The sequence below is a fragment of the Paroedura picta genome, chromosome 2 (assembly GCF_049243985.1).
Source record: "Paroedura picta isolate Pp20150507F chromosome 2, Ppicta_v3.0, whole genome shotgun sequence".
Lineage (NCBI taxonomy): Eukaryota > Metazoa > Chordata > Lepidosauria > Squamata > Gekkonidae > Paroedura > Paroedura picta.
The window spans coordinates 44932194-44955166 of record NC_135370.1 but is presented as its reverse complement, the minus strand read 5'-3'; the positions used below and the strand labels follow the sequence as shown (position 1 = coordinate 44955166).

Sequence of the window (22973 nt, the reverse complement as noted above, 5' to 3'; positions counted from 1 at the left end):
CAAAAATCCCTTTGTGGCTCTCATTCTCCCTGGTCTGCATGGTTGCTTAGCAAGAAAAATTATTCACATAAGCAGCCAAGTCACTTTTGGCATCTGGCGTTTATCCCAATTGCCAAAGTAAACTATTTTAAATATTTTCTCTGTACATTCCTAGTTCTTTAATAACTTATTCAAAACATCAGAATAAAGTTTGAGTTCGGTTGTACCTTTAAGACCAAGAAAGTTCTATTCAAGGTATACATTTTAGTGTGTGCACACACTTCTTCTGAAACATTGAACTGGAAGTTGCCAGTCCGTACATGTAAGTAGAAGGTGCCATTGGTGTCAAATATTGTTCTGCTGTTTCAGACCAACTCAGCTACTCCCCTGAATCTTAGCCAAAGCCTAATTTCTTCTATGAGTTCACATTTCTAACTTGCAACCACTAGAGAGCGCTAGGTATCCATTTTTCTTCCTCCAGGAATAAAATTAGGATTGCTTGTATCATTTTCCAAAACCCAAATGAACTTCCGCAGAAGAGTGAGAACCCTAACAAACATAAAATCAACTCTGTCGTTCTAGTGGTTCAGTAGCAGAGCTTCTGCTTGGCATGCAGAAGGCCTCAGATCCAGGGCTTGGCAGTTCCAGTTAATAGGATCAGGTAATAGGTAAAGTGGAAGACTGCAACCTGGGACCCTGCATAGCCACTGCCGGTCTGAGTAGACAGTACTGAAACTGATAGACCAATTGTCTGACTCAGAGTCAAGCAACTTCCCGTGTCTAATGCTAACAATAATAATGGTATCTAAATCTGTAATGGAATGTTTTAGCAGGCAAGCTAAGAAGTCCCCCTTCGTGAGCAGCCCATAACAGACTGATAAAAAGCCTAACTTCACAGTCATCTCATTATCAGGAACGGACTCTAAATTTTGTTGCCAGTCCCCACTAAATTTTTTAATCCTTATTTTGTCCCTTTTCTTTGACATTTCTTTGGCATTTTGACCAGGTGTTCTTCATAATTCTGCTCATTCTCCAAAGCCTCTACAATTTATATCCCTGTGTGTCGGTAGATTACCTCTAACATGCATACATATACATCCTCGCTGCTGGGTTCTGGACTCCGAGATGGGAAGCATTTTGTGTCTGGTATCAGATGTCTGGTATCAATAAAGTCTTGGCTGGGGACCAGCTAGCAGACCAAAGGAATAGTGTCTATTTGGTGTTTTTCTTGCTTTTTATCTTTTTTTTCAGTCTGTGGGGACTTCTGTTTCTTTGGGTTTGGAAGGAAGGACTCCAGGATTTCTGTGGCAGGGTCTTTGGGAACCAGTTGATCTGATATTAAGGAGTCCTTCAATTCCAGAGATGAGTTGGACATCTTATTTGACGTTGATAGTGCCCGTTCCCAAGGAGATAGGGTTGCCAGCTCCAGACTGGAAGGTGGAAGCATGGTGGGGGAGGGACCTCCACAGGGTATAATCCCATAGAGTTCACCCTCTCAAGCAACCAACTTCTTCAGGGATAGCCTGGAGATTACTTGTAATTCTGTGAAATATCCAGATATTGAGGGTCAGCAAGCCTAAAAGGAGAAGTTGAAGGTTCTCTGGGATTGGCTGGTGAATTTCAGGGTTTCGGAATTATCAGGTTCCGCCAAAATACCATCTTTGTAATCATTTATTTATTTATTAGACTTTTATCCTGCCACTCCCAGACGAGCTGGCTCGTGGTGGCTTGCAATATATATAAAACATAAAACCCATAAAATACAGTATAAAACAGATAAAAACAACACAGATGACAATCACACAATCCCATAAGGGCCTTAATCTTCAATCATCTCTCCTGGCTGTGGCAACCAGATGTAAAGGCCCCCTCCTGATGGTAGGCCCCCCTCCCGGGGGATCCAGATTGCAGAAGGACGGGGAAGGACCCTCTGTCATTAGCTCGGTATTAGGCCTGGCCTCAACCAAAAGCCTGGTGGAAGTGCTCCGTCTTGCAGGCCCTGCGGAACTCAGAGAGCTCTGACAAGGCCTTAAGCTCTTCTGGGAACTCATTCCACCAGGTAGGGGCCAGGGGCAAAAAGGCCCTGGCCCTGGTTGTGGCCAGGCGTTCTTCCTGCAGGCCCGGGGCCCTCGACAAATTCATATCCACAGAGTGAAGTGCCCTGAGGGGGGGACATAAGGAGACAAGCAATCTCGCAGATAGGTAGGACCCAAACCGCATATAGACTTAAAGGTCTAAACCAATACCTTGAACTTGATTTGGAAGCAGCCCGGTAACCAGTGCAGTTGTTTCAGCAATGGTTGGACATGGGCCCTCCAAGATGACCCAGTGAGGACCTGTGCCGTTGTATTTTGTACCAGCTGTAATTTCTGAGTCAGGGACAAGGGTAGGACCGCATAGAGCAAGTTACAGAAGTCTAATCTGGACATGCCCGTTGCATGGATCACCATGGCCAAGTGTTCCGAGGACAGGTAGGGCGCTAGTAGCCTTGCTTGGCACAGATGGAAAAATGCCGCCCGGGCTACTTTTGTGATCTGAGCCTCCATAGATAAAGAGGCATCAAAAATCACACCCAAACTCCTGGCCATTGGTGCAGATGTAAGTTGCACCCCATCCAGGCATGGGAGGTGTGCTTCCTGATCCTGCCCCCTTCTACCCAGCCACAGGACCTCTGTTTTAGAGGGGTTATGTTTCAGACGACTCTGCTTGATCCATCCAGCCACTGCTTCCAAATAACTGGCGAATATATCTAGGGGGAGATCCAGCCGTATATCCATCAGGAGATAGAGCTGGGTGTCATGTGCATACTGATGACACTCCAGCCCATAACTCCGGACCAGCTAAGTTGTAAACGTTCATATTGATCCATGCAGGATCCAAGACCCACCCACCCCCAAATCCACGCAATACTTTGTAGTAGATAGTACACCAAACATTATATATGACGATATAAAGTGCTGTGCAAGTTTTTATACTCACTGGAGCTCTTCATCCAGCTAGATGTTACAAAATAAAAGAACGTTTAAAAAAATATTTTTTTTAATTTAAACATTTAGAACAAATCGTACCTGGCTAAAACAACATTCCAGCCCCGTTGTCCAGCCTTTGATGATCATGTTCAAAGTGGATTGGATAGTTAGATAGCAGAGAATAGACCATTGGCATGGTCCACAGCCCTGGGATGATCCATCACAGGAGAAGAGAGGAAAGAACAGAAATTCAAGAGTTGAGAGATACTTGAGAAACGTCATAGGACATAACAAGGGAAATGTAGTCATTCACTCAGCTTCTGAATCCATTAGCAAACTGAGCTCCGGTGACAGCAGGAGGGCTTAGCTACTTATTTATATTTATTTTTCTGACCTTTAAGTTAACAAATTACAGTTCACATGATTAACTCAGGGGAGGTTTAAAAAAAAAAAAAAAACCCTTGAATTAGTCTTGGTTAGGCAAGATCATTTTAAGCTAGGAGATTGCTGTTCGAATGGGTTGGGCAATCAAATGGACCGCATAAGGTCATCCGTGGAGAATTGCTTTTTAACCAGTCCCTGGCTTAGGTTAGTGATATGGTGCAGATGTAGATGGCTTTACCTCCCCCCCACCCCACCCCCCAAAAAAATACAATAGATTTCTAGCATTTAGAGGCAATAAACAGAAAGTTTTAGAGTATCAAAGCAAAAAGGATTGATTTTAGGGCTGTCAACGGACTAAAGAATGTTAGTTGATTAATCGCAAACTTCCTAATCAATTCATTAATGGCAAATATATTTTTGAGAGGATGAAAAAGCAGCTTAATAGGCAAATGCCAACACGTGATTAGAGGCACAGGCCATTCTTCATACGCTCCTTTCTACTACCATTGAAAATAACTACAAAGAATAAATAGGAGTGGCCAACTCATTGAAACTGACTTCAGTCAATTAATTAAGGAAAGTTTTTCTCTTGATAACTAACTCTGTCCAGATCTGCAGATATTTAAATCTGTGGATTAGGGCCAGGTGGAAAGTAAAAAAAAAATTCTGCAAAACTGCCGCCCCCCAAGATTTGCAGAAAAATCTAGCACACACACAAAAAAATGTTTCTTAAAGAAGAAGAAGAGTTGGTTCTTATATGCCGCTTTTCTCTACCCGAAAGAGTCTCAATGCGGCTTCCATTCGCCTTCCCTTCCTCTCCCCACAACAGACACCCTGTGAGGTGGGTGAGGTTGAGAGAGCCCTGATATCACTGCCATGGCGAGCCCAAGGTCACTCAGCTGGCTGCATGTGGGGGAGTGCAGAATCGAACCCGGCATGCCAGATTAGAAGTCCACACTCCTGACCACTACAGCCCCCCAACATATTACAGTGCTTGCATTGAAGTGTCCCAATGGTTGCTGGGGTGGGGTGAAACAAGCAACCAGCTAGAAGTGCTGCTTCCACTGCTGCTATGCGGGGGGGGGGGGCAAGCTAGCAGCTGGGAGCACCACCATCACTGCTTCTGCTGTGGAGCAAGTGGAAGCAGCCAGGCAGGCAGGAGAGTGATGGGGGGCAGAAAGAGAGAGAAAGTGATAGGCATGGGAGAGAGAGAGAGGGCGAGAGAGAGAGGAAAAGAGAAGTGGGTTGAAGAAAGTGAGAGACTGAGATAAGTAGGGGGAGATGGGATGAAGGAAAGGTGGGGGGGGGACGAGATAGCTGCTCCCACAAGTTTCTTGGAGGTCCTCACTGATTGAGAACTCCACCAACCAAAGCTTGCAGCCTTGCTTAATCTGAATGTTCTTTTGCAAACCAAAGAATGACTGATTTTATTTAAGGACTAGTAGCTTAAGCCCGTTGTAGGCAGAAATACAACGGGCGCTAGAACTCCCGTCCCCCCCCATCCACCCCCCCGAGGCTCTCTGGAGCCTTCTGCCGCCGGGCGGAGCGGGCTCGCAGCGTCTACGACGCTGCGAGCCCGCTGCGCCCGGCGGCAGAAGGCTTCCCATCCCCCCCCACCCATCCACCCCCCCGAGGCTCTCTGGAGCCTTCTGCCGCCGGGCGGAGCGGGCTCGCAGCGTCTACGACGCTGCGAGGCCGCTCCGCCGGCCGAGAGAAGGCTTCCTGGGCCACCCCCCAGCCGAGGCTCTCACCAGGCGGGCCGCCATTTTCCGAGCTAGTGAAGCAGGCAATGGGGAGCCGCGCTTCGCGCGGCTCCCCATTGTCTGCTTGGGGCGGGATTGACACTCGGAGGGGCCAATCAGGAGCCGCTTCGCGGCTCCTGATTGGCCCCCCCCGAGTTTTTATCCCGGACCGGTCCCACCCTAACTCCTCCCCACTACCCCTTACTCTTTTATGCAGTCCGTGGCGCCCGTGGCGCCACGGGCTGTGTACAGATGTATCCCGTTAGCCCTGTGCAATATTATGATTTTGGCAATTCTACCATGAGTAAAGGGCGATGGTGCTCTATATAATCCTCTCGTCACATGCGGTCTCCATTGTGTGTGACTGGGGGGAAGGTGTATTTTCCAGCTTTGGAACATGGAATTGGAAACACAGATTTTTCTGGGGTACAGCAAATGCACATCAGAGCTGGAAAACACATGCATTGCTTTATGCGTGTAAAACGGACCATAACGAGAGAATCATAGGTAGTGCATGCTCCAGTTACACAAGGCTGGGACATCAAAACAATAACCACAGAAGAGGGTTGTAGCGAATCCTTGATGTTACACATGCATAATGGGTTTCAGTCCAGATTACACACCGAGAACAGATATTTTGCATAGCAATCGATCCTTCAGTTAATATGCCTTAGCTAGTAACAATAGGAGTGGCAGGTAAGACAATGTGGTCTAACCCCATCTCGTCATGTTTCAGAAGCAAAACAGGGTTGATACTTGGAAGGGAAGCCACCGAAGAAGGCTCTGCAGCCCAAGGGTCATGACAAACCACCTCTTCTTTGCCTTGCATGTCGCATGCTGGAGTCCGCAAAATTCAGTGCAACTTAGTGGCACATATGTACATGTAATGGTGCGGAATATGCATGGATTATGTGATTATTGCTGTATGCCCCTGTTAATAATTGAACCTTTGCCTCCAGCACTGTTAAACATGGAGGTCTTTTCTCCTTTATCTTGTGTAAATTAGTTTTTAGACATGAAAATACATGGGATTTGAGTGAGGACTGGTGTAATGATATCCCGTAGGATAGCGATCCCCAACCTGTGGGCCGCAGACCACATGTGGTCCTTCGACTAATTGGAGGTGGGCCCCGAAGGACGCCTTCTCCCTCCCCCCCGGCCCTTTACTTCATCCCCCCCCCCAGCCCTTTACAACACACTTCATTGTTGTGGCGTGTCTGTTTTGAAGGGATGTTTAAACATTACCATAGCGATCAGAGAGCGCTAGGGCAGTGGTTGAGAGTAGAGGAGTAAACTACTGCCCCCCCCACCGGGCCTCAGTAAAAGGCGTTGAGTGGTCCCCCGTGAGTGGTCCCCGGTGTTGAGTGGTCCCTGGTGATAAAAAGGTTGGGGACCACTGCCGTAGGAGACAGTCGCTATGTATTTCCAGGAGCAGGGATTCCCAACCAGGGGTCCGTGGAGGGACCCCGGGAGTTCTGAAGTGGCATGGTAGGGAGAGGGGGGAGGGAGGTCCAGCCTATCTTCACAGCTCCTTCTCTTTTTTCCAGCCTACATGAGGTGGAGCCCCTATAGTAGTAGTAAAGGCAAGTGGGAGGGAGAAAAAGGAGGGATAAAGGTGTGGAGGCGTGGCAGGAGGTGACCAGCTGACATCACTTCTGGGAGTCCTCGAAGTCTGGAAAAAAATTTCAGGGGCTCCTCCACAGCCAAAAGGTTGAAAAAGGCTGTCCTTGAGGGAAGAGAAAGGAGGGCATTCTTTTCCCCAAGGGAAATATATAAACCCCAAATACACCATTCTCCTCTCTTCAGCTTTCTGCTGGCATCATTCCTGCCCATGCTGGCGGGGAAATGCAGGAAGAGGAATTGGACAGAAAGACTCCAAGGTATGCTGGGCATTACCCCAAAGATAAATTTAACTTGACTTACTTGTTTTCATTTGGACAAGATGGCCCTTAACCCAAGTTTATCATTTCTGTTTTTCCCTCTCGAACATTTATGTCTGCTTCAAAGAAGCTTTTCTTTTTAAAAAATAATCTGTTTCAACTGTGTATGTTTTTTTTTTCTAGATTGTTAACGTAGCCTTGTCAAAGTGCATCACTGTGCGTGAATCTGTTCTGGCCTTAGAAACGTGTGATGTTAATAACAAGGTAAGTCTGACTGTTGGGGTATTTTTTGCATTCTGCATACAAGAAGCCAAATATGGTTGTTTTAATGTTCATTTCACAAGCAGTAAACAGGTTCATAATCCAGTGTGACACAGCCAGGGCAGAGGGCATCGGAAGGGATCAGTTCCTACTGAGGGGGAGACCTTTTATTCTTACCAGAGAGCTGAAGTGGTGGAGAGGGATGACAGTGGCAAACTGCGGACACTGCTGTTTCTAGCTTTTTAGGCCAGATCTCCCCAAGAATGCACAAAGTGGCTCATTCATCAGTTGAAGGGGTGAGTGCAAAGCCCTCTTTCTCCACAGCTAACATATGAAAGAGCTGGGCTGCAGTTCTGCAGAGGACTAGAAGAATGGTAACCTACATAAACATTTCTGGGTAGGCTAAAGATGTCTAATTATTATTTACAAACAATCAAGCCTAAGGTGGCCTTCCAAAGTCCTTCTCTACCATTCAAGCAAAATGGAAACTATTGGAGGAACCCGTGACCTGCAGTGCCTTCAAGAATGGTGGAGAAGTACAAAGCTCATCGATCTAATTTTCGAAGTTTGTACTTTTGAGTGACGATGGCCTCCAAGGCATTTTCCCTCCAACAACAACAACAGCTAGTAAGCGATCGTTTTTGAAAACAAAGGTTTGCCCATTTTTCTACCTTGTGAGTGAAAACTCTTTCTAGAAGTCCCTGGAACAAGTTTCCTTTGTCATAAAGGCTCAGCCTTCATTGGGATTGCCAGGCACTGCGATGTCACTTCTGGGGGAAACGTGGAGGTGATGTAGGGCCACCCTAGGAACTGGGGAAATCCACAGCGTTTTCCTAAAGCTAACCTACATCACTTCTGGGTTTCCCCTTGGAAGTGGGGTAGCGGTGCACAAAATGTTAGTGTTTTAAGATTTTTCTTCCACTGTCACTTGGACTGGTCCTGGGCAAGGAGAACTGCTGATGGGGGGGGACCCCTGCCATAGCAACAGGTCTGGTAGCCATAACCTTTATCTGGAGTCAGCCTGCTGTTCCAGGCAGCTTCCTTTTGTATCAGACAATGAACTGCAATACCAGGTGAAAGCTGTCCGATTCATGAGATGATTTCTTTTCCTTCAGTGTGGCTGCAGCCCACAAGCAGAGCCAGCTTGGAACCTTTCATGTACACACACCAGCAAAATATTAAACTTCTCAGAGGTACAGCACCCCATGGCAGAATATGGTATAGCACAAAAATCAGTGAGCCAAAAGCTGGCATTCTTCTCTAGGAGTGCTCAAACACAGGCAGTACAACATTCATTGCTACCCATCAGCAAATAATATATAGTCATTCATTGAGTTTCTTTACATTCTTTCTACATAGGAAATCCCTGTATATCTCACTCTTGGTTTTCTCTTTGAGACCTGTTTGGAAGTTCTTTTGTTTTAAGGGCAGTTTTACCACATTGTTTATTTTATTTACTTAATTATTTAATTTGTACCTTGCCTTTCCCCCCAAGGGGGACCCAAAGTGGCTTCCATTGTTCTCCTCTTTCAAATTTATCTTTGAAAAGCCGGCAGACTCAGGGGAGGGGGGGGGGTCTCTGTGCTGTTTTCCATGCTGTCTTGGGATCGCCAGGTAAGCAACTAGTAATGAAGGCCCTTCTCTCTACTCTACTCTGTTCTGACTGAGCAGTGATATCAGGGCTCTCTCAGCCTCACCCACCTCACAGGGTGTCTGTTGTGGGGAGAGGAAAGGGAAGGCGACTGTAAGCCGCTTTGAGCCTCCTTCGGGTAGGGAAAAGCGGCATATAAGAACCAACTCTTCTTCTTCTTCTTCTTCTCTGCTGCCAAGAGCAGACTCAGTCTGAGGCTGCTGCTACGACAACTGAATTCCTTTGACTGCAAGCACAGGACTTTTGTCCAGGTAATTCCACTCTCCAATTAAAAAAAAGCCACTACTGTTAATCTATGGGTGGCCAAACGTTGGCTCTCCAGATGTCCATGGACTACAATTCCCATGAGCCTCTGCCAGCATGAGATTTAGGGGCTTTGACTATTACCGAGATTATAGTCAAGACTGCCTCCTCTAAGCCCCGGTGCATCCCCCCGCCTGGTATTTTGATATTTTTAGCAATATTTTTCCACATTGTCTAAGCATCAGGATTTGCACCATTACTGCAAGAAGAGAAAATTATACACACCTTGGATATTTCCAGTTATACTGGCTGCAAAGCAGCAGTACGTGCTAGGATATGACAAGCACAGCCCAGGGGCAAGATTTAGTGGGGTTCTTGGGATATACAATGAAGCATCCTTATCTAGTGATTCTGAACATCCGGATGCTTAAATGATTACCATGGAATGTACCCTTATTTGACTTCCAGCCTTTAAAATTTAAGTCCAAGACAAAAATTCACTTTTATAGAAAAAAAAAATCATAGTCTGTTATGGATTCCTTCCCTTACGCAGAACCAAAAGTTCAACTACACTTGGCTGAGACTGATTCAGCACGGAGACCTCTGCCTGGCACTGACTGATGCTAAAGGGACGCTGGGCCTGCACCCCTGCGATAAAAGAAACAATAGTCTGAAATGGCTGCATAAATCACTGGTCGCTTTTCATCCAGAACTCGTAAGTACAACGGTTGCAAATGACTGTCTCCCCCCCCTACTGCGTCAAAACTGGAAATGGTGCACATCATTTACATGTCTATGGTGGTGACAGGCATTTGTCTTTTAAGTAGGGAAAGGGTTTGTGCAGGCTGTGTTTTCGAGGGAGAGGGCAGCATCCGTGAGCATTTGAATCAGTGGCGGCTCAAGACATTTTGCTGTTCTAAGCGGCTCTTGGATCACCATTTCACCATGCTGTCAGCCATGGTCCTTCCTGACCCACCTAGCCCCCTCACTGGTCCAGGCCTCTTTAAAAGTGGTGCAACAATGTTTAAGGCTCTCATGTCAGTCTATCTTATCAGTATGGTTGCCCATAAATGGTTATCAAAACGTTCGTTTTATAACATAGCAATAATAATTTTTAAAAAACAGTTCCTCTAAACCAACCTTTCTCAGATTTTTACTGTTGGGAAACCCTTGAAACATTCTTCAGGCTTTGAGGAGCCCCAGAAGTGGCTCAATTGTGCAGAATATGACTGGGAAGCATAGCAGTGTATATGCTCATCCATGGCCCTTCCCCTTCCCACCCATCATAGGCCATTTGGCGGGTCAACATGATCATATATGGTTATATCACCTGATAAATGCTTAACAAATTAAAAAATATATATTAAAAATTAATTTACTCCCACCCATTTGGAAAACCCTTCCAGGGCCATTAAGAAACCCCAGGCTTTCATGAAAGCATTTGACAAAATCTGCTCTAAATGATCATGTTCCAAAGATCAACCAAATGAACTTTCAAGCCATAAATTTTGGAAATAAAACATTAAAAAGTGCTAAAGTAAATTAGAATGGATTCCTCCACCATCCATACACACACACAGAGAACGAGAGAGAGAGAGAGAGAGAGACTGCTGTTCTTTTCCATTTTGGGAGAATAATAGCCATTATAGTAGCCGATCAATAGCCCTGTACAAAATCCTGATAGTGATGCTCCTTCCAATTGTTTCTTCTTTACAATCTTACTGCAAAAGCGCCCCAACATGGTCGTGCTTCTTTTTGAGGTCAAGAGGAAGCATGTAACAAACGATCATTTCGGTTACCTGATGACTTGTCAGACGCCGCTGATAATCTTTGATCTACTGCTGAAGTTTAGGTCTTAAGACAGATCGGTCCTTGTTTCCAGAAAGAAACTTGTCCCCCCCCCCCCCCGCTTTTCTTTGTACAACACCATAATACTCATTTCAGCACAATTGGACCTGGGTGATTGCCCCTGTACAAGATTGAGCTAGCGGCAAGCTTGGCCTACATGATTTTGTCCGCTGAGGTAAGAGATCAGATTAGTTTTTATGAAAGCATCAGATACTGAAGAAAAATAGTACCAGCCCGGTGGGAGAAAATGCAGCCTGAAGTTATTGCCGTCGTATGAAACCAAGAGACAGATTTATTTCCTGCAAAGGTAATGGCTGTCCTCTACAGGCTCGTCTTTTATCTGCACTGCTTAAAACGAAGAAAAATCAACCACAGCACTTTGGGATAATCAGGAAGGCGACTTTCACTGAAAGATTTTTCAGGCTGTGGGAGAGGAGCTAAGTAGAGTCAGCCCTGGCTAACATCTGGACGGGAGAACTCCAAAGAATACCAAGGTCATGACATGAAGGCAGGCAACGGTAAACCACCTCTGAAGAACTTTTGCTTTGAAAACAATATGGGTTTGCCATGAGTAAGCTGTGGCTTGATGGCACTTTCCATCACCCCATGGGAGAGGGAGAAGAAGAGGATTTGAGGGATGACAGCAATTTCAAACACCAGTGAGGCCCCTTCTGCTGCAGGCACTTTGCAATTCAACTTAATACCACTGACCCTGCACCTTCTGCAACTCTGCCCTCCAAATAGGTGATCAGAATAATCAGGTGATAAGCGTTGATATAACAGGCATGGCCATGCAGCAGCTTGAGAGACGCCTACTGCTGCACATGCAGCACTCCTGAAGAGAGATGTGCAAAATAGCCTTTCGTACCCTTAGTCATTAAATACGTGCCTGAAATGTTGCTTCTGGAAAGTGCTGAAGATCACAGAACTTGCGTAACAATCTCTACATCTCTCGCCAGGTCTTGGAACCTGTTCAGAACCAAGTCCAAGATCATTACTCCTCTGGTTGACTCTGTGACCACCCTTTATTTATGTTGTCGAGAAATCTTGTTTCTACAGAAAGCTTTCTCAGTCAGGGCTTTGTGAAACCCTGGGGTTTCTTGACAGCCCTGGAAAGGTTCCCTGAATGGGTGGGAGTTTTATTTATTTTATTTATTTTTATTTATATTGTATTTATATACCGAAGGCTCAGGGCGGTTTACATGAAACAACAAAACAGTACAGATAACATCATTCAGGTAACAGTAAGGTGGTAACAACAACAATAACATTAAGATGATAAACAGTAACAACAATAACATTAAAGGAAGGTGAAACTGCAAGAGCCTTAGCTCAACTTGCACTGAGACCCAGGGGTTGGGTGGATTTGTTAACAGTCATGGTAGGAGGGGAGGACTTGGGGGCCAATTGGAAGTGATGGACAGGTCGACCTCAACCAAATGCCTGGCGGAGGAGCTCCCTTTTGTCAATTAATTTTTAATATATTTTTATCTGTTTGTTTATTTATTGCTTCGATTTGTACACCACCGCTCCTAGCAAGCTGGCTTGTGGCGGTTCACAATAAACAGTATAAAATATCCATTAAAAACATCCATTAAAACGTCTTACGATATAATCATTATTCCCCAAAAAAGTACAACTAAGATAACGATGATGCAATAAAAACTCCTTTCCCCAAACGACTCGCAGTCATGGTTTCTAGCATGGGTACAAACAAAGGATGAAAAACCGGGAATAGATTACCAACATCTGGGACTAGTCTAAGACCAGGCCCAAGAACCAGGGTGAGGGGGGACCTGGTCTAATACCGTGGGGCTTCAGCCTGGCCTCAACCAAACACCTGGCAGAAGAGCTCCATTTTGCAGGCCCTGCAGAACCTTGACAGTTTCATCAGGGGCTAGGACCGAAAAAGCCTTGGCCTTGATCGAGGCCAGGCCCACTTCCCGGGGCCCTGGGGCCATCAGGAGATTCATACCCGCAGCGCAAAGTGCTCTGCGGAGGGCATTAGGTGGTAAGCGGTCCCACAAGTAGGGCCCACGCCACATATAGCCTTAAAGGTCAAGGCCAATATCTTGAACTTGATCCGGAAGCAAACTGGCAACCAATGCAGCTGTCAATGATGGGCCTGGAGGCGGTGGGAAGGGAAGGGGCACCATATTGGCGTGTACACAGCTATACTTCCTAGCCATAGTCTGCACTATCAATCCACTTCAGGGGTTCCTGAAGCCTGAAGGGTTTCTCAACAGTAAAAAAGTTGAGAAAGGCTATTCTACAGCACGACTCGAGCACATGTTTATTATTTCCACCCATATCAGTTCTGTTGGGGAGTAATTCCCCTGATATTTTCTAACTTATTTGATTCTGTGCTCTGTTAGTTGTACAAAGAAACATCACCACCAACTCATCCTTCCTTGTCCTGCCTGTAAAGCTTATACGGACAGGTCAATCTGCTCCCCAAAATGGTCAATGATGGGTCTGGAGGGGGTGGGAAGGGGAAAGGGCATATGTGCACAGCTATGCTTCCCAACCATATTCTGCATGATAGCACCACCTCTGGGATTTATCAAAACTTGAAGACTGCTTCAGGGGTTTCTCAATGGTAAAAAAGTAGAGAAAGGCTGCTCTAACCTCTACACCAGTGGTTCTCAACCTTCCCAATGCCGCGACCCTTTAATACAGTTCCTCATGTTGTGGTGACCCCCAACCATAAAATTATGCAAGTGTTCTTTCACAGAAATTAAACCCAAACTGACCAATGGTGTGAAGATCCGTTGTTCATGTATATAAATTTTTTCCCAGGGTTTCTTAGTTCAGTTCTGCCTCTTGTCCCACCATGCCAGTCTCATGGCAACATTGGTGGTGCCCCCCCCCGCCAAGCTGCTCGCCCTGCCCACTATAGGATTGGGGTCCATTGGATCATATTCCAGGGCTTTATCAAATGCACTGGCTTCCAGCATGCTTTTGGACCCAGTGCAATTGGCTAGTTTTGACCTCTAAAGCAGGGGTAGTCAACCTGTGGTCCTCCAGATGTCCATGGACTACAATTCCCATGAGCCATGCTGGCAGAGGCTCATGGGAATTGTAGTCCATGGACATCTGGAGGACCACAGGTTGACTAACCCTGCTCTAAAGCATTAAAGGGGCTTGCCTTGGGCCTGACTGGCGGACTCTCCCTGCATGAACCCACCCAGGATCTGCTGTCTCCTCGTGATGCTTTCCAAGGAATCTTCAATGTTTGATGCAAGATTATAACTGAAACCTCTTTTTTAGTCATTGCATCCAATTTGCTGTTGTTTTTCAGTGTTTTTAAAGGTTGGAAACTTGATTGTGCTAAAGATAGAAGAGTGGAAAAGGATGTGGTGAATTACTTCTTACACAACGGCCAGTGTCCAACTGCCCTTTTACATCACAAACACATAGCAAGGCCACAGCTCCCCACATCTTGCCTCAGTCAAGATTTCATAAGTTTCCCAGCCTGTGGCACACCATCATCAACTCATTCAACCTTTCATGGTGCACCAGTCATCAACTCATTCAACCTTTTGGTGCACCAGTCACCACCCCAGTCATCATCCGACTTTACCAAACAGATGCAAAATGAGATGAAGTTGGCCCCTAGAGAGAATAAATGAATAAATACATGCTTTGAAACTCTGGGTTCTTCATACTCTTCGCTATGAGTACCCCTGATTCAAAAACTCTTTTTAATGAACTTCATCAGTTTTGATGGTGTAACCGCTAAATCTTATTGGTTGACAGTTTAGGAAGCCGGTTGGTTGTAACTCTACAATGAAAATACAGAAAACAGCTGGGTTTTCCACAATTGGCTAGTAAATATTAAGCTGGAAGAAAATAACTATACTGGACATGTCTTATCCTTCAGCCTGTGGTATTGGACTAAAGCAGAGGTTCTTCTCATTTTGGGAAAACTATTCAAGAGAGTAGAAGGTGTTTCTGTAAAAATGAATGAGCTGAGGTGGTCCTCAGTTGAACGGATCTTACAGGAGACCTTTGTTGGCCTACAGATACCTATTGGGACAACTGGTCTGTCAAGTGAGCAGGTCCCAAGTCACATAACTCTTAGATTCAGGTGTCCATTCCTAAAGCCCGGTATGAATTTGCGAACAACTTTACAGAGATATTTCTAAAGGATAAATTAATCCGAGAAGTCCCAAAGCCAGTTGATAGTTAATATTTTGAACTTTGTCATTTGAGAAAATCAGACAAAGATATTTCACCGAAATACAAAATAAATCCAAATACATCTCCTTGTATCACTCAAACTTTTCACAGTGTCATAACCCACTTTCTCATTCTGGCACTTGGATGTAATTAACAAATTATCCAACCCACTTATCACAGTTAAGTGTTCTTAATACTTCATCAGCTGAGAAATGCATGTCAACGGGATAGCCAAGCTTTCCTGCAGTAAATTACCATCTATTGCAAATGCTATCTGAGAGTATTTACTTTGCATGATAATTCCCACCTAGACAGCAAGAGTTTTGCTCTTTGCATTTTTGAGGTGTTAAAAAGCTGTGCAGCACAGAAGGTGTAATAAAGTCCTGGACAGAGAAAAGGTAGGCATTTGGGATACTGACCACATTTCTTTTCAGCCAGTACTTATTGAATCTAACAACTAGTGAATGAGGCCGTAATCTATCAATATTTTCTCTGATACTAAGTGAATGAAATTTACCACCTCTGTACATTACAAAATATTCATGGTTTCTCTCTCCATCTCTCTCTCTCTTTAGATGGATCATATTATTTTAGAACATCTCCCACCTGCCACGTGCTTAGAAGTGGATCAGTCTCAGAAATCCCTAAGGGTTAACACTTGTTCCACCTCCAATCCTTATCAGAAGTGGCAGTTTGGAAATTATTATGCCGACTGAAGAGAAACACGAGCAAACCAGACATGGGAGCCAGTAAATTCAAGAATGACAGCTGTGAAATTTCTAATGGAAAGTAAACAGGGTCAGCTCAGTTCCTAGCCACAGTGGAAACCCATCCCTTTTAGAGAAGCAAATGGAAAGATCTGAAGAAAGAGCTAGTTGAATGTGGCTTAATGCAAGCAAGGCCTGCTACCTTAAGGGGGACTGGGCAGAAGCAAACCCTCAGGCCAAGAAAGTCCCCCCCCCAAAAAAAAAAGTTGCTTCCTCCTACATCTATGGCAGTAAATCAAACAGGATGTCACATAGCTCTGCCTGGAAAAAATAAACAGGAGAACTTTGAGAACTTTCAGTTTCTTAAATCTCCCACCCCTCATTTTCAAAACTTCATTGGGACCCTAGTAAACCTACTTGATCTAAAACTGGCAGACCCAATCTGAGTGTAGGCACTGAGGTCTGTCAAACTGGATTGATCATGGCAGCCCGGCATGTACCTACTTCAAAGCCACGGCAGAAGTTTGACCGGGCAGTTGGGGGGGGGGGGGGGAAAGAAACCTCTGAAAACATCTGTCAAGACAAACACTGACTTCAAGAAACTACAAAGATAAGTGCAAGTCAGAACTTCAGGACTGCAAGAATCAGAAATACTGTCTCTGTTCACCACAACTCTGAAATTAGAACCACCGGAATATCCTGCTTTTCTGTATGTAGGTGGGGAAAACAGTGTATTAGAGTGAATGACTCAGGGCCAATTACAGGGATTTGTGGGGGAGGGCATGCAAACAGTGCTCAGCCCCCCCACACACACACACACACTACCAGGCCCCTCGTGCCTCCATTTCAACCCAGGCACCAGTGTTTGCATCCTTTCCACATTCTCAAGCCCTCCCTTGGCCTTCCCCCTGACAGCGTTGGCCAGTGTATGCAGCTGGGAGTGCTGTTCCCGTAGCCACCAGGACTGTTACCGCTGTGCACCATCCACATGTCCATCCCTGGCAATGTTATTTTAATTATTAATTAAAACATTTTCCGTGCCACCTTTCCACTCTTTCCATGTCTCCCAAGGCAGGCCCCATAAAATACTAAAACCACATGAAAGTAATAAAATAATTCGCTTTGGGGCATTTCTGAGCATGGGTGGCAGAGCCTTGCAAACAAATCAGCAGGGAAGGCCATGTGTGCAAGTGGAAAGGAAGTGCACAGGTGGAGGGCAAGTCAGCAGCAGTGGGACCCACTGGAAACCCTGGGCAGCTTCCCAGCTTCAGGGCATGTTAATGCTGGCCCTGGAACATATGTATCCTTTGCAGAACTTGAAGCAGGCGTGTAGGCCTTCTCCTTGTTCCATTTCCGTCTCTTTCCAAAGAAGCTCATGCCGAAACATTAGGAAACAAGAAATATGTGGATGACGGAACTTGGTGTAGTGGTTAGGAGTGTGGACTTCTAATCTGGCATGCCAGGCTTGATTCTGCACTCCCCCACATGCAGCCAGCTGGTCGACCTTGGGCTCGCCACAGCACTGATAAAGCTGTTCTGACCGAGCAGTAATATCAGGGCTTTCTCAGCCTCACCCACCTCACAGGAGCCGATTCTGCAAAGACAGAAAAGGATGGCCAGCATCAGTATGGACCCGGGGCTAATCCCTGTGTCCACATGACACCACTGCCAGGCCACTGCCCTTCTGGGCCTGGTGTGGATCGAGTCCCAGAAGCCCCATTCTAAGGGCTTTTGGCACGGCAGGGGCCAACGAGGCCTGTCCTGCGGCAGGCCCATCTGGATGGGAGAAGCCTACGGAGGCCGGCAGCGGCCTCCTCTGTCGTGAGAATCAGATGGATAGACCCATTCAGGTCGTCATACTGGAAAACTTTTGGGTCTCAGATGCTCAAAACCAACCTGAGTTCAGGAGCAACCACTGTTCCACTGTGCTAAACTGCTTTTGACAGTGAAGAATCGCACACAGGCACACGCTTCATGGTGACCGCCTTAGGGTGTCCTATGCAACCTGAAGCCAATTGTCGCTTCGTGGGCACTGTGGACCAAGCATGTTTCTATAGCATCTTAGCAACGGAGAACTGTGCATGAGAACATTAGTGCTTGGGAGGTGCCTGGTGATAGACAGCTGCCTCCCCAGTCATACACAACCTCTCTGTGGTGCACTTGTGTGTCCTCGTACCCTTTACCCTGCAATGAATATAAAGTGTGAAGTGGAGCCATTCCAGAGGGCAATGCAGAGGCAGACAGGCAACTGTCCATCTGGGATACCTGCTGCTGGTTTTTATTTGCTAATGCTACAGCTTGGAGAGTCAAATTTTAAAATGAACTGTTTCAGAACAGGAAATCTGTCATTCTTTGGGAACACATGTCTCTCGCAGGAGGTATAAAAAGTAAATTATTTTTAAAAGTCTTAAAGCATGCTGCTGTTGGGCAATGTGATCTCCAACAGCAGAGCTTGGAAACGTGTTTTGAATCTGGCTTCCTCTGAAATGTTCTTCCCCTCCTCTTTAATGAGATTTGGAAAGAAAATAGCATCACTCCCGATGCATTCCAGTCAAACACCGCTGCAAGTAGGCTGGATTGATACAATCTCCCTGACAAAATAATTCTGTACGTGAAAAACGATGTAAAAAAAAAAAAAATTGAGGCAGCCGTCTTTTTCCCATCTGCATTCTGAAGTGGCACCCTTTTACCATGGAGCAGTTGACACAACAGGTATTTAGCCTTCGCAGCTCTTTAAAACTCAAAGCCTTCCCAAATAAGCCATTGCTGGGCTAACCAGCTGGAGGACCACATCACTGCCTGGGCCCATAACCAGAGGAACCACTCTAGGCAAGAGGCTTGGGGCTTAGCACCCTCTTCCCCAGAGCATAATACACATCACCATACAGGCCAGATAACAGTCGACCTTTCCCTCATTCAGAATGTTCACAGCCTGTTACAATCCTGCTTGAGGACCTAGAGGGCTTCTTTAGAGCATGGCTGCCACACCACGTCAGTGCTGACAACGTTTGACAAGATGGGCCTGCCAAAATACTGATTTGCTGAACCTACTTCACAGTCGGCTTCATTCCCAGCTGTCTCCCCGGTTCCCTCCTGCTTGCCCCCATCTTCTAGCGGAGCTCGCCTGCAGTCACTATCAGAAAAATTACAAGATGTTGTCTGCGCACTCATGTTTCATCAACAGCATGCATGTCATTACATTCTGTCCTCTTGACAAGCCCCTGGTTTGTCATTTAGCAGGCATGGAGCAGCCATATGTCACGGTCACATTGCATTGCCCATCATGCCACTTACAGCCTCATCTTTCGTGTGTCTGAACAAATTTTGTCTTCCATGTTGGTATCGCGTACACTTTCAAAGCGTGTCCCCCCTCTCTGGGGTAAGAAACGTTGCAGTGTTGAGAAGCACAGAGAGAGATCGCACCAACTGGACTCCGCATTTCTTTTTGCAAAAACCGGGTTTTCTTTGCTTTTGTAGATGGAGGAAATTGCAATAGCCTTTTGAGAAAGCCTGATGTAGATATTAAGAATGATGCCTTAGGCAAAGTCAGATCACACACCTGGTTTAGTAACTCCTGCACGGTTTCTTTTAAAAGCCCTAGGTTATATATATATATATATATTTTTTTTTTTAAATATATATATTTTTTAAATGGTTGTGCAGACCAGGCCCTTTCTCAAGCAATACCATTATCTGTCCACTAGATTTACTTGGCTGAGATGTTATATCACTTTAATTTGGAGCTTCCAGCTCATTCTTATTTAAATATACACAGACAGATTGTTTGGTGTTAAGAAGGCAACTGTACAACTGTGTGTAATAATGAAGATATCATCCTACTTCTCTTCAACACTGAGGACTCAAAAGTGGCTTACAAAATAAAATGCAGGAATAGTACAATAATATATGTCACCAAATGTCATGTCAGAAGCTGATCAAAACTCATCCAAGGAGAAATTGTGTCTAATATTTAATAAGGTTCTCTACACTCTCCTTTTACAAAAGATTTTTTAAAATTAAAAATGAGCACCTGTAGATATTTCTCCATCCTGCTGTTCCACTGGAATCTCTCCTCTTTGCTGATACCTTAAAATCCCCCTCTAAGTGTTATAAGTGTTTTTGCATCTCTGATCAGAATCATGGCAAGACAATTGACCTGAAGGAGTCCCAAAGTGGCTTACAATCACCTTCCCTTCCTCTCCCCACAACAGGCACCCTCTGACGCCAGAGCTGTGAGAGAACTGGGACTGGCCCAAAGTCACCCAGCTGGCTGCATGTGGAGGAAATCAAGCCTGTCTCTCCAAATTAGAGATCGCTGCTCTTAACCAAGACACCACGCTGGTAGTGACTTCATCCAAGATCATGTTAAATTCTTGGTACCGATTTATGGAGGCCTGTGATGCACCCAAGCACCTGACCATTCACAATGCTCACTATTTGCACAGTCAACAAGTTGGTATTCTTTGAGCCAATGCAGAACTTTGCTTACAGTGAACCAGCATCTATCAGCTTCGAATGCATAAAGTCCCAGGTTCAGTCCTCAGTATCTCCAGTTTAAAAGATCAGATAGTAGATGGTGTGAACATCTTTGCTCTGAGACCTTGGAGAGCTGCTGCCAGTCAGAGCAGACAGTACTGACCTTGATAGACCAATGGCCTGACTGGACAAGGCTGCTTCGTGTCTCCGGTCATCAGAAGGGCAAAAGGCAACCCCAATGTTCTTCCCTACAGATCTGTGTGTGCACTCATTGGTCATAGGGCTAGCCCATCAGTTTGCATGGCCACTTCCAGCCCTCCTAATACATGGCCAGTGTTGTCAAAGGTCATAGCACTGACTGACTCTTTGATGGTGTTAGAAAGAAATTCTTTCCGCACAGACCTAATTCACTCCTAAGTGCCATTAATTGCAATTAATCTGCTTATACATGCAGATCCTGCCCTATCCAAAGAGGAGCACTGAACTACCAGGATGTCAGAAGGGTTTGTGCTTGGCAGATAGTTATATAGAGGTGTGCAAAAAATTTTCTTTTGTTTCTTTTTTTTTTGTTGTCTTAATTTCATCACTTCAATTGGTGGCTTGATTCGCTTGGTTGATTCATTTTGGACATTTGCTTTTTTCAGGGTCCAATACAGACAGGCATTACTTTTCTATTTGACTCATTTTTTAAAAATTTCCATTGATTTCAGAAAGCAAAATTCAATTTGTTATAACTGGGTATCAAAACGTAACGATGTTGGTGGACTTTCCTGTTAATCGCTGACCGCATCTTCTGCAAGGCTTTCACAGCTTCGTTATTTAAAGAGACTTCGTGATGTTCTGTGATCACTGGAAAAATACCAGGCAGGTGTTTTGGGGACTTGGGTTGTTGGATAAATAAATTCATCTGGGGGTAAATTAACAAGTGTTCCTGCATACATTTTGCTTCCAAAGTAGAAAGGTATGCATTTTATTTTAATACCTGTGTTTTAAGCGGGGAGCATTTGAATGGGTAAGGCATTGGTGATTTTGTTGAGTCCACTTCCCCCTCTGAATTTAAAATGTTACTATGCAGTGTAAATTGCTCAGAGGTGGATCCATGACTCTGAACGGAAAGATGGTGCTTTAATTCCTTTTATATTTTTTAGAAGGCATATATATATTTTCAAAAGTGAACAGATGATTTTTATATAATGTGATGATGGGTGGGGTTATGGACAATTTTCTATGTCACGTTCAGATCTGTAATCATGAAGGAGAAATTGGTATTTAAAATGAAGTTATTTACAAAAATGTAGATAAAATGGTTACTCCAATGGAAATTAAATCACTCTTACTACAATTTTCTCCACTGTCATTGAGTCCTGTTATGAGCTTTATATGTCATTTTCTACCATTTTCCTTACCTCAGTATCTCTTCCCTGGTTCATTTTACATCACTGTAAAAGCTCAACTCTGGCTCCATTGTAGCACTTCTCTACCCCACCCCCCAATTCTTGTGTTATATGATGTATCTCTTATACATTGCAGCTTGGAGCTATTGTCTAGAATGTGTTTTCAGGACAGTATCACATACATTTTCAGACCAAAGAAAGTTTGAGTCCAGTGACACCTTTAGGAGCAACCAAATATAACTAAAGATATCAGCTTTCATGTGCATGTACATTTCTTCAGATAAGATTAAAGGTAAAGGTAAAGGTATCCCCTGTGCCAGCACCAGGTCATGTCTGACCGTTGGGGTGACGCCCTCTAGTGTTTTCATGGCAGACTCAATACGGGGTGGTTTGCCAGTGCTTCCCCAGTCATTACCGTTTACCCCCCAGCAAGCTGGGTACTCATTTTACCGACCTCGGAAGGATGGAAGGCTGAGTCAACCTTGAGCCGGCTGCTGGGATCGAACTCCCAGGCTCATGGGCAGAGCTTTCAGACTGCATTTCTGCTGCCTTACCACTCTGCGCCACAAGAGGCTCATTCTTCAGATAAGATGCTTGCACACAAAAGCTTATATCTTGAATAAAGCTTCATTGATCTTAAAGGTGCCACTGAACTCAAACTTCATTCTGCTGCTTCAGATCCACATGGCTACCCACCTCTTTTTTCAGGTCAATAGACCTGTGGAGCAAAAAAAATCCATCACTCTCCCCTCGTTACCATTTTTTTGAGCTGTTTCCTGCCCCTAAGCCTTCGTCTGAATGAGGCAAATTGTTTAGACCCAATCCATTTTCAGACCTGGTTATGGGATGGAAACAGCCTTGATGGGTGACTTCAACCGGGAGACAGGCAGGGGTGTGTGACTCTACTGATTCTGCTGAATCTTTCAGTGGCTTTCCATAACATAAATCCTGGTGCCCTTCCAGATTGCCTATCTGATCTGGAACTGGGAGGCTGTGCTTCTGGCCCTACCTGGAGGGTGGTTTCAGAATGTGCCAGGAAAATACAGTTCAGGGAGATTGAAGGTGCTGTTTAATTTGCAGTGGGAAGACAAGAGATATGAGCATATGCCAGTGGGCTCAAAGGGTGGGCTTTAGGCTATTGTTTTTTTTTTATGTGAATCTTCCAAGGGAAGAGGTAGTTTAATGCAAGTGAGCCCTCCCCAATATTCCTTCCTTGTTTTATGTTTTGTGCTTATTGCTAAATGTACCAATCCAGAA

The 22973-nt window shown here is 45.1% G+C and overlaps 1 protein-coding gene across 1 annotated transcript in view; it reads left to right on the top strand.

Annotated features, from left to right (window-relative positions):
* Positions 1–16394, top strand: part of GALNT5 (polypeptide N-acetylgalactosaminyltransferase 5) — a 48199-nt gene extending 31805 nt beyond the window's left edge. Inside the window, exons 8-10 of the mRNA XM_077320003.1 lie at positions 7138–7218; positions 9663–9824; positions 15715–16394. Of these exons, the coding sequence (XP_077176118.1) occupies positions 7138–7218; positions 9663–9824; positions 15715–15855 (384 nt within the window). The 3' untranslated portion in view covers positions 15856–16394. The remainder of the gene's footprint in view (positions 1–7137; positions 7219–9662; positions 9825–15714) is intronic.
* Positions 16395–22973: the final 6579 nt, after the last annotated feature.